This window comes from Argentina anserina, chromosome 3 (assembly GCF_933775445.1).
Source record: "Argentina anserina chromosome 3, drPotAnse1.1, whole genome shotgun sequence".
Lineage (NCBI taxonomy): Eukaryota > Viridiplantae > Streptophyta > Magnoliopsida > Rosales > Rosaceae > Argentina > Argentina anserina.
Window position 1 is genome coordinate 6,363,341 of NC_065874.1, and position 11,435 is coordinate 6,374,775.

General features: G+C 37.7%; 2 protein-coding genes across 8 annotated transcripts; one reads left to right on the plus strand and one right to left on the minus strand.

Moving 5' to 3' along the window:
• The first annotated feature begins 1,637 nt into the window (after positions 1 to 1,637).
• On the plus strand, positions 1,638 to 4,319 carry LOC126787996 (O-fucosyltransferase 23). 6 transcript variants are annotated; one of them, XR_007671322.1, is made up of 5 exons: positions 1,638 to 1,807; positions 1,946 to 2,069; positions 2,253 to 2,377; positions 2,486 to 4,044; positions 4,229 to 4,319. XR_007671322.1 is itself a non-coding variant. In XM_050513935.1 (4 exons), exon 4 carries the CDS (start codon positions 2,644 to 2,646, stop codon positions 3,979 to 3,981), a length of 1,338 nt encoding a protein of 445 aa, XP_050369892.1. In that variant the 5' UTR covers positions 1,639 to 1,807; positions 1,946 to 2,069; positions 2,253 to 2,377; positions 2,486 to 2,643; the 3' UTR covers positions 3,982 to 4,122. The 6 variants fall into 6 exon arrangements, 5 of the variants coding, with proteins under 5 accessions (XP_050369892.1, XP_050369896.1, XP_050369894.1 ...); XM_050513935.1 differs by lacking the exon at positions 4,229 to 4,319 and having other exon boundaries at positions 1,639 to 1,807; positions 2,486 to 4,122; XM_050513939.1 differs by lacking the exon at positions 4,229 to 4,319 and having other exon boundaries at positions 1,639 to 1,807; positions 2,351 to 2,377; positions 2,486 to 4,122.
• A 2,954-nt stretch (positions 4,320 to 7,273) lies between these two features.
• Positions 7,274 to 10,913, minus strand: LOC126786259 (E3 ubiquitin-protein ligase RSL1). 2 transcript variants are annotated; one of them, XM_050512032.1, is made up of 5 exons: positions 10,712 to 10,913; positions 10,278 to 10,428; positions 9,811 to 10,247; positions 8,567 to 9,327; positions 7,274 to 8,045 (listed from the first exon to the last, which is right to left on the minus strand). In XM_050512032.1, the coding sequence occupies exons 3-5, from the start codon at positions 10,216 to 10,218 to the stop codon at positions 7,655 to 7,657; spliced, it is 1,560 nt and encodes a 519-aa protein (XP_050367989.1). In that variant the 5' UTR covers positions 10,219 to 10,247; positions 10,278 to 10,428; positions 10,712 to 10,913; the 3' UTR covers positions 7,274 to 7,654. The 2 variants fall into 2 exon arrangements, with proteins under 2 accessions (XP_050367989.1, XP_050367988.1); XM_050512031.1 differs by having other exon boundaries at positions 9,811 to 10,428.
• Positions 10,914 to 11,435: the final 522 nt, after the last annotated feature.

The window sequence follows — 11,435 nt, forward strand, 5'->3', positions numbered from 1 at the left end:
CTCCCTTATCTTCACTAAGTGCATGCATGCGTTGGTGGTGGGAGGAGGTCTTCTCTTGATCATGTAATCGAGTGGGTAGCAATGAGTAAGTAGATATATAGCTACAGACAAGCAAGTGGTGCCAGAAACAAATGAGGAGAATAATAGAGGGAGAGAGCCAGAACCAGGCAGATTCCGTGCCCCCACATCAAGCGGCGGTGCACGGCGGAGCTGTCATGGTGGACCACCATATACCTCCAGGCACGCCGGCCGGGCCGTGGCATGTGGCCTGTGCCAACGCAGCGAGAGCCTCATTAGTCTTTGTAGGCTGATTTAGGCAAGCATGCATGTGATGTGAGCTTAAATAATGGAGGTGTAGCGCGGTGGCCGTCTCACAATTACACCTTTCACATGTCCAGATGTTGCAGTTGACCATAGAACCGCAAACCTCATTGACATTTTTTCCCTCATGTTGTTCATACAAACAACCCTAACTCTTGTTAAGAGTAAAAACAAGGAGTTACATATTCAGCATGTAGTTACAATTATTTATGTTTACAAAATCTAATTGACATCTTGAAGCTGTATAAGAATCCCACATTCGGTGCATTTCATTCAGTGCCTTTACCTTTCATGTCATTTAATTCTGTAGTTGTATAACAAATGCATCTTTCTTCCCTTCCCTCCAAGCCTTCAATGTTCACGCCTGAAAATGAAGGGAAACAGTTGAAAAGAAAGTAGCAAAAGGAAGAGCCAAATTTGCCGGGCACGACAGTTCAACATTTAAAATGAGGTGACAAAGAGTTCTGGGTTGCTCATTAGGGTTAAAAATGACAACTCATAGCTAACAAAAAAGAACAGCTGAGTACTAAGTAGTATCACTTGCAAGTTAAGCGTATCAACCACGAAAAACTCTATCTCTGGCCTGTGTTATGTGATTTTCAACCAAATAAACAAATTTTTTTTTAATAAAAGAGCTAAAATGGCAGTCCTCACACTATTGTCTTTATTAACAAAGTGGAATAATGATAACAGTTGCGTACAACACAAAAGGTCGACAATCCTCACACAAGTGGGTTTATACTTTATTTGATTGTAAGTACTCATCAACGAGCAATTTCAACCAAATAGCACATTTTGATGCCTCTCCACGATGCCTCTTCTAACTACGCGGTCGCTTTTATTATAGCTAATCATGATCTTCATCCCTAATTACACTATGGTAACTTGAGAATTGCTAGTTCACAAATCTGTTCTTGTGAACATTACAATATTTAATAGCAAAGTGCCACAAAAAGAGCTCACATATATAATTACCAACGACCTTTAGCTAGCTTGTGATTTGGAAAAGGGCTTTCTACCAACTTGTTCTAAGTGTGGATAACGTCGAAATACAATTTCAAACAACTCGTGCTCACAATTCACAATGCAAACATACAAACCCTCCCCAGATCCCAACTAGAACATTAATTATTTTTACCTAAATCTCACTTGCATGGTTTGACCCATTATAAACATACCACTGTATATGGTACTATGGTAATAGATACCTTATTTGTAGGTTTGTAAATCTTGTAAACATATATACAAGAGAATCCGAGTATTTACCCTAATCAGTTATGGCCTACGTCGTACAATTGTGCAGGGTATGGCAGACGAATTAGATTTTGTTCCTGTCCTTTATGTCTTGCCCGATTATAACCGTTTAGCTCTGTACGCGACACATCGCTGTTTCTAACTTCCCATTTTGGTCTGTTTTGATACTAACCCTATCTCACATCATTCACTCCTACACAAGATTCAGAAGAATTCATCCCCATTTTTAGAAGTAATCCCCTCAAATTTATTTACTACTTGATTTTTGCAAGCTCATTATATGTTCTCTTCGCTTAGTTAAATCTACGATTAGAATATGGTGTTCTTTGTTGTCATGATAGTGATGGGCTGGCTTGGTTTTTGACTGCAGCAGTGCTGGCTTTCGCTTGACACATGTTCACCTTCTTCCTCTGAGGTATCTTTTGCTGTCTGGGTTTTCTTCAGGATTCAGAATTCGGATAGATTCCTGATTATCACAATTCAGTTTCCAAAAGGTGAGGCTTTCATGCAATTTTTGGCTCGTCTTTGAAACTCTTTCACTCTGTCTCAGAGTCTTTCTTTGTTTTATGCATGTCATCTGCATGCCTTAGAATTGTATATTGGTTTTCCCAATTGAATTCTGGGGTCTAAAAGGGACTGGCTTTAATGGGTTTTTGTAATTTGGTTTTGCTTTACAGTTGGAAGATTATCACATGAGTGGTTTTCTTGAACAGCTTTCTGGCTTTGAAGTTGGATTCTTGACTGACATTGATGCCTGCTTATATCTTTCTTTGAGGATTGATTCTGCAAAAGAAGAGAACTGGTAAGTTCTCGTCCCAAAAGTTTTTCACTCTCTTTAATTATGCAATGTCTGTTGAATTGGACTTGGATGATTCTGTTGTAATTGCTCAATGTTTGTATGATCATGTAGATTACATCTTTGGATTGAACTGGGGCAAAATTATGGATAGAACATCTTGGACATTTCTATGTTAGGATGATTTGAGTTCTGATTTAAGTCCTGTGGAAATTTCTCAAGCTTTCATGAGCTTGGGATTCAAAATTCTGAGTTCTGTGGATTGGATCTAGATGGACCTGTCTCCTTATTGCAAGCATTTCAAATCACTTGGTTGCAACTTGAATTCAATAGCATGCAAATGTGTGGTTTTAGTTATCATTGCTCTGGTTGTTAGAGCTGTTCTGCTTCCTACATACTCTAGCTTTGATGGGACTCGGGAGAACAAGTTGGTGTTGGTCAGCAACATCTCCTTCTCAACTTTGTCAGCAAGTACTAATTCTGGAATCCGGAAAGATAAGCTTCTCGAGGTTCCTCAAATTGTATGGGGATTGAACAATCAGAAAATAGCATTTGCAAGAGCTTGTCTAACCGCGAGGCTTATGAATCGTACTCTGTTGATGCCTAGCTTGAGTGCTTCCTTGTTCTACAAAAAAGTTGAGCTCTTAAAGCCCATATCATTTGATAAGGTCTTTAAGTTTGACAAGTTTAATTCGCTCTGTTATGGTTATGTTCAGTTAGGGAAATATTCGGATCTTAAAAACCAAACAGGCGCTTTTGAGCTTCAGAAAGGAAGTGGAAGGAGGTGGACACCTGAGAGAGACTTGGATCAGTTGAAGCAGCATAGTAAAGGGGCATATGATGAACATGAGACGATTCGAATTGTTGGGAAGAACCCTTTTTTGTGGCATGATCATTGGCCTGTGAAGGACTATGCAAAGGTGTTTGAGTGCTTGGTTTTGGTTGATGATATCATGAAAGAAGCCGATAAAGTTGTGTCGAGGATTAGAGAGGTAGGAGCAGAACAAATGAGAAGCAAAAGCGAGTCTGCTGATAACTCTTTGTTGGTTGAGCCAGTGCCTTACGTAGCTGTTCATATGAGGATAGAGTTAGATTGGATGATACACTGTAAGAATCTCGAGCGTAGAATGAACATAACCGAAATTTGTAGCAGCAAAGAGGAGATCATGGAGAGAGTTGGCAACATTGTTGGCCTCAAGACTCCAGCTGTTGTATACTTAGCTGTGGCTGACACCCTACTTCAAGATTCATCAATTTTAAATGGATGGAAAGAAGGGTTGGTTCCTTTTGAGAAGAAGAAACTGGGTTTTGATGCACGCTACAAGACGTTCCCCTACCTCATTCAGTCTGCAATTGACTATGAAGTGTGCTCGAGAGCCGATGTGTTTGTTGGAAACAGTTTCTCTACATTTTCTAGCCTCATTGCTCTTGACAGAACACAGAAGTTGATCAAAATGGGAGTCAGTAGCTCATGTGGTGTTGATGTTAGGTGGCCTACATATGCATACAACATATTAGGAGAATCTAATGGACCTCAGAAATGGATGACAAACATGTCAGGCTCGAGTCTTGAAGCAATTAGCTATGGCTCCAATCAAATATCTTGTTGATTGTTTTGAGGCTCCTCCAGTGTTTGCATTCTAAACCACTCTATCCCCGGCACAGATTTGTTGGTATAGTTACACTGAATTTTTGTTAATAGAGAAAGTTAATAGCAGTTTAGCAATTCTACACCAATTTGTTACAATATATGTGCATTCATGTGAATTTGAATGTCCTGAAATTCATTCTATTCTTTTGATTTCAGAAATATATAGAAACTTTGATTCTTTGTCACCTAGGAAATGTGATTTCCAGGATGATTATCCCCTGCTGCTCTGACTCTGTGCAACTGCTATTCTGTCGTTAGGATATGCTACAGATGACCAAAATGAGGATATGGCGTGCTGATTCCTCTTTGGTAACCTCATCTTGATTCTCATGGTCCCTCATATGATAGATCTGACTATTTGCTTGATTGATTGAGCATCTGGGCCATTCTGTTTTCTTGTTTGTTGCTTGTGGAAAGGGCAAAAGTATTAGTAGAACCTGAATACTGGGTTTAGATTCTTTTTCTTGACGTAGAAAAGGAGCCTTAACTTGTACTCAAAGCTTTTATTTCATTATTAACAGGTATAATCGATCCTAATAGTACTCCAGACCTTAACTTCGTCATCAAGCTTGAATTCCCATTTCTTTGGTTACCTTTGAGATTCTTCATAGGAACTGTAATGACTACTGAAGCTGGTAACTCCGTATCATGGCACTGCACACTTGCACGTCTACGGCACCACTGCTCGAGCAGATTACAGTCCAAAATGCTTAACGACTTCCACATTACCACAGTAGCCCACGAGCACGATGATTCAAAATGTGAATATGTGATGCCAGTGAATATGGGATAACAAATTGCACGTAGGTTCCTAGTCCTCAAATTTCAAGCCATCCAACGTATTTCATTCCTTCATTTCATGCCTGCTTGTGCTTGTGGGGTTGGGATAAACCCTGTCTGAACAAACTTTCATTATCGTCAGTTCGTCATTATACATTCTTACCTATAATCAATTCATTATGGATGCATGTATCAGTGACAATAACGTAGTTGTTGACATGATATATGTAGATGCAAACACCAAATTTGTGACATTTGGATATAAATGTGTATCTCGACTTAGTTTAAAGCAATGAATATTTGCACTTATTGTTCAATTAGTGATTGTAAGATGCTGGAGAAAACTAATAGTGATTGTACGTAGGACAATTTCTAATCATTCATTTATCGTAATATTTTTCAGAAAAAAAAGTTGTCCTTCATGAGATGTTGCGATGTTATATTTAGTGTGTGTTTTATGTAATTTATTTTGCTTGTGATGTTATGTTCTCCTGAAAGATGTGTGTTTGACACTTTGAGTATGCAATACATAAATTCGGTAGGATCCCCTCCTAGGAGTCTGATCCCATTTATGCATTTTCTTACTTTGAGACTAAAGCAATAAGCTATAGATAAAAGAAATTGATCTCTCCAATTTAAGTACTCTGTTTGAGAAAGTTGTTTTGATTGTAATGTCCAATCAACTGAGATATCTTAATTTCCCTTTTCTTAAGATCTATAGGGAGTATCAAGGAATTTATTTCAATCATAAAAACCAAGTTTTGACTAACAACGCACGGTGTAATATTCATACTCTATGTAGTAACCGGCCAGTAAGAGGTTAAGGGGCAACCCAATCTTGTTGGTATAGCCCTGAAACGGCTGGTTGCTTTGTGCTTCCTATATGTTTTGTTTTGCTCAACATTACGTGTGTTATGCTGTTCTAAACAAGCTATGCTTCATCCACTGCAATCATTAATTAAAACCTGTAGCAATAGCTCTCCAGATGCACCCATGCATCCGAACCAAATAATTAGATATGGCTCTAAGCCTCTAACCAAATTTCATGTTAATGTTTTTGAGGCTCCACCAGTTTTTTGTATTCTAAATTTCGAATTCATCCCTCTGACACAAATTTAATAACTGAGAATGTCGAAGATAAATTTCTATCTGTACCAAATTCGTTACAGTTTTTGATCATGTAAATTTTAATCTTTTTAAATTCATTTTCATTTTTCTCGATTCTAGAGATACATAGTAGATTTTGAATCTTTCTAAATCCAGTATCTGAGTCTCTGTGTAACATTATCAAATGAGAACATGGTACAGAAGTATAGATTACCAAAAAGATATGGTACAACAAATAATGCTGATTCCTCTATTTTATTGTTGCTCATTCCTTGCTCAACTTGAAGGAATGAGCAAGTTTGCTACTTCATCTTGATTCTTCTGGTGAGTCATAAGATAGATCTGTTTATTTACAAATTGCAGGTGAGGTTCCTAATCCCCTCAAAGTATAAACCGTCCAGTCATTTCCATGCGTGCTTGTGGGTTTGTTTGGTGTAAGCTCGATATGAACCACTATGTGTGACTTTATTTGAAGCCACCACACCGTTATATGTCTCGTGTATCAGTCTATTCATTTTAGCTGAATGCATCAATCACACTAACATAGTTCAATAGTTGCCGGCCATGTATAGATGCAAACACCAATTTCGACACCTTTTGATATAAATGTGTTTACTTCAACTTGGTTTACTCGAAAAGCATGTTTATACTTGTATGTTTTATATTGGTGAGTTTAATATATCGGAGAAAACTAATAAAAGTAGTTGAAAACTTTGTCGGTTCTATGGAGAAAATGAGTTTTTTTTTTAGACAAACATAATACTGGTGTGATTTATGTGAGTTTCCGCAAAAGTATATTTGATTTGAATCATATCAATCCTCAAGCGGGTCAAATATTCTTCTAGGAAATCAACAAACAAACCTGCATATTATTAGAATCACTCTTATGAAGTTTGTTAATTCTTAGACTTTCATATGGTCTCCAAATAGTTTCTCATATTTCATAATCACGCTCCGATTACACTTCAATTAAAATGAAATTGCTTTGGTACCAGATTGTACAAGACAAAAGATAATTGCATATGTGATACTCATCACACTCATTGCAGAGAATCCAGAGATCACAAACCATCTCAATATATTTCATTTTCATATCTGCTTCTGTGGAAGGCTCTCAATTTATTTCATTTTCATATTTGCTTCTGTGGAAGGCAGTGCTCCCACGAAATTTCCATGTAACATGTGAATATCATTGAAGCACTGTTATCCCTCAATACATTCAATTCAATTATTCATGGCCAACATTACCAACTCTAGCACCACCAAACAATAATCATAATGATGAATAGTTTTTGGGGGAATGGTACTTTTCTATTATGTCATGATGTAAATATCCAAGCAACCTTAAATGACACTTCAGGGAATACTTGATAATCAAGAAAAATCAACTCTGGCTTAGATGGTTATTTACAGTGTTTCCAATCTATCTCAGAGAGGAGTAAAAATTGACAACATGCCAGTTACATTCACCAACATCAGAAATGTTTCTTCACATTCGATTGACTTCTTTTTTCTTTGTCTTTTACTCTTTTCTTTCAAGAAGAAAGCAATTATCAAGAAAAGATGCTTGTCTTCAAGGTAATTAAGATTTAAGACAATGGACCTTGATGGTCACAATGTTTATGAATCTCAAAAGGATGAGGCAAATGATTTCTCTATGACCATGATTCTAGAGCGAGGAGCTCTTTGACCACGTTTGCAGTATCGTCGGGAAGCTATGCAGCTTGTTGTCGGAGTCCTATTATTCACTGGATATATTCTTCATAGTAGTTATCGCTAATAACAGATACAAACCTCTCGAGCCAAGGAAGCTGGTGGAGATCTTTCATGGCATCTACATAGGCATCTGTACAACGGGGCGGAGATTGGGCTGGCTGGTAAGGGTGGTGATCACTTAGACTGAAACCCCCGGCTAGGAACCTTTGGATCAGTGCTAGTTGTGATCTCTCTTGCTCTGAGTAAGCATCCATGATCATAGGAAGAGAATTGAATGTTTCCCATGCCCATTGCTCAGATTGTTGCATAGACTGAGTGACCAAGTCTTCTTGGTTGTCTTCATCCCAAAAGGCACACTGACACGTCTGCTGACCATCTCCATATTCAGCACCACAAGAATAACAGAACTCATGACCACACCTGAAATGAGCAAAAGTCTCAGCATACATTTAAGAGCTTATATTCAAGCATAAACTTCATACTGAGCATATCTCACTTTGGTTAATTAGTGAAGAGCTATGTATGAATCGGTTATCACAGCTAACCAAATTCATTTCGATACAAGTACTTTTCATAAAAGCATTCCTTGAAGTTAGAATCGCTACATCAAGATGATGACATCCAAAAAGAAAGACAACTGTAACAAAAGAGTTGGGACTTATGACTCATAGTAAATCAAGCCTATATTGTGCTAGCCTACTCTGAATACATGCTTGTACACCTGTTTGTCCCAACAAATATTGGAAATACATGCTGCTTAAACATCTAAGTGATAAAATTACCAAGAGCTACTAGTTTTTATAACATTATAATTCATTTGCCTAGTAGAGAATGATCCTTTATTGGACAAACTCAACTGTCCTCGATCTCCTAATCAGAACTCAATTAATTGTTTTCTTTTAAAAAAATCATACTGCATTAAAGAACTCAATCAGTCTTACCAGCACGTCATGTGGTAGCAACCTTGAGTAAGCTCAATCATCCTACGGCACTGCTGGCAACGCCTCCAGCTTTTATTTTGTGCCAGGCGATGTAAGGTAATATCTGCTGAATCTCTCTCTTCCAATGGGAGGTTTTGGAACTCCTCACAGCTCATTGAAGAATGCCAAGGCACCCCACAATCCACACAGATAAACCTCTTGCAAACTGGGCATTCCATGCAGCTGTTATCTGACTGGCTTGATGAACTTTCGCTAGCTGACAAACATTCAGAACGATCGAGCAGAACAGAGCAATTTGGAAATGGGCAGTAAAATCTATCGGAATGTAGAATATTTGCTTCCTCAAGGGATTTTTCCAATGACTCAAAAGAAGTGAGTGGAAGGAAAGATTCGCATTCAGCAGTGGAGATGTAATACTTGCATCTGAGCTGAGGGCACCTCATTGGGACTTGAGAGGCTTGTATCTTCCCGTCTACATATGTCCTCATGCAATGCGAACAGAACTCATGAGAACATTTCATAGTAATCATCATTACCGATGGTTTATCCTCGCAACAGATGGAACAGTTTTCAAGTGATTCAACGCCCTTAGCAGGAAAAGAGATAACTCCAATTGCCACTTGGGCTAATTTTGATGGTCGGTCAAGATCTACAGTGGGAACAAGTTTCAGAACAAAAGCTTGAAGATTGCCGGCGTGCTCTAGGATCCTTTCTCTAAGTGCTACAAGGAGGGGCATGTCAAGTTTCTCCTCATTTGTTACCTATCAAGAACTCAAGCCGGTAAATAACACTTGACACACAATAAGATGATTTGAATCATGTTGGAGCTATAACTCAAATGAAGAAAGGTGAACTAATCATAAGGAGCATTCAGTCAAATGACCTTTGGTAAAGAAAAAGACGTTGCCCATCATTTCTAACTAAATAAGTTTCTGTTGCTAAACAAGTATGAAAACGATAACAAAATAATATGAAGTGAACTCTTCTCTTCTTAAATGAATGGACTCAAGCAGTGATCATACTGAAATTGCAAAAGTTAATCTGGCAATGAACTTTTAAAAAGGGTGGACTGATGGTCATTGACAACACCAAATTCATATGCCAAAATAAACCAAGGTACACAAGAAAATGGTTGTGTAGCTGAAAGATAAAAGAAAAGTCGGTAAAAATTGGCTTCAATTTGAACAAAACGAACCAAAAATGACAGATAAGACATATATCTTCACGATGAAGAACTCACTCACCTGATCATAGAGAAGCTCAGAATCTGTGAATGCGTATACGCGGCGAACATTATTCTGCATAGCCTCCACTAAACCATCCATCAATGCCAAATAGTCAGCCACAAGCTCCTCCACATAAAAATCGAGCCTTTTCTGCACCTGAATCACAGGAACATTGGCTGCTCTTTCCATAACAACTCCAATTCCGGAAATTCCAACACTCGAGTCCCCATACCCACTTATCGAAATGCCTTTAAAGAACATCTTCACCGAAAACTCATCAAGATCATCTTCTGACTCAACCTTCACAGGCTCATCGTTCTCCTTCCAAACCTCATCATTTTCACAACAACTTCGAAACTCTTCTTCATCTTCCTCTCTAACTAAATTCACAGGAACCTCATCACCAAATAATACCTGACCCTCCATTTCTCACAACAGCTCAGAAATTCCAAAACTCAAAAGCTGTAACTTTTACCAAAATCCAATCAATCTGAACCTCTGGAATTCAGCAGCCAAATCCTCAAACTAAAAAATTGAATTTCAATCAGGATCTTCTGGGCCTAACTACATATAATAATACAAAAAAGACCCATCAAGAAATCGATCCAGAACTGCAAACTGTAGCATCAGATCCTCCTGAAAGTACCACAAACACCCATATAAAACACCAATGCTTCAGCAACTAACACCAAATCAGAAACCCAGAAAAACACATCAATCAAGCAACCCAAAACAACCAAAAATCCATGCTTTACTTTATAAACATCCCCAAAATCAAAACTTGCAACACACAAAAAAATGAAAACTAAGTTTTAACTGTGTTTTGGTTAAGGAGGGATATATATATATATATATATATATATATATACATGCAGATACAGTAGCAGGTAAAGAAGGAAAATGTGAAGGTTCCATTTACCTTATCTGGAGGGAGTTTAAAGTCTGGGGAATCAGATTCTTTTTGGGTTCTGAAAACTGAGAGGACTGTGATGCAACGATGAAATTTGTAAGAGAGAAGGGTATAATAATAAGAACCCAAATCTGACAAAGTTCAATGCAATCCACAGCCACTCAGAAGATGCTGTTTTTTGTATGAGATGGAAGATTTAAATAAAGATGATTTATTAAGGAGGGATTGGGAAAGAGAGGAAGAAAGGAATCCTCAGTAATTGCTGTTATTGGCGTAAAAGAAAAGGAAGTGCCTTTGGGACTGGGAGTTTGGGGCTTTTGCTTTGCTGGCATTCTCTTCCCTAAACTATATCTCTAATCCCTTCCTCTTTTTTCATATATATTTATTTTCTTTAAATTAGATAACGATTTTTTCATTTCGTACCCGATCACTTCACTTTCACGTAGATAGGTGTCAAGTTCCTTATAACTTATAATGAACAAAAGTCTATTTGTGTGAGGAGTTATGTCATCGTCATCTTGCATCTTTTTTTCTATAAAATTGGTTGGTTAACTAACCGTACTCATCGAAGTTCTTACTTGTAAATCTAATACTTTCCCTAACGATCTGCTATACTTGTGAACACTGAAAATGATGATATATTTACATAAACCTAAAGAAAAAGATAAAGACTTGAAGATATCATCTTCACTTCAAAAAGTATGATGTGATTTTTCTTTATGTTTTAATCTCC

What these genes read in the sequence shown, in the direction of transcription:
- LOC126787996 (XM_050513935.1), top strand. Translation starts at nt 2,644, where the DNA reads ATGGACCTGTCTCCTTATTGCAAGCATTTCAAATCACTTGGTTGCAAC.
- LOC126786259 (XM_050512032.1), bottom strand. Translation starts at nt 10,218, where the DNA reads ATGGAGGGTCAGGTATTATTTGGTGATGAGGTTCCTGTGAATTTAGTT. An exon ending in CTGAGCTTCTCTATGATCAG is followed by an intron (nt 9,328 to 9,810) that starts GTGAGTGAGTTC and finishes AGTTCTTGATAG; the next exon opens with GTAACAAATGAGGAGAAACT. An exon ending in TGCTACCACATGACGTGCTG is followed by an intron (nt 8,046 to 8,566) that starts GTAAGACTGATT and finishes TGCTCATTTCAG; the next exon opens with GTGTGGTCATGAGTTCTGTT.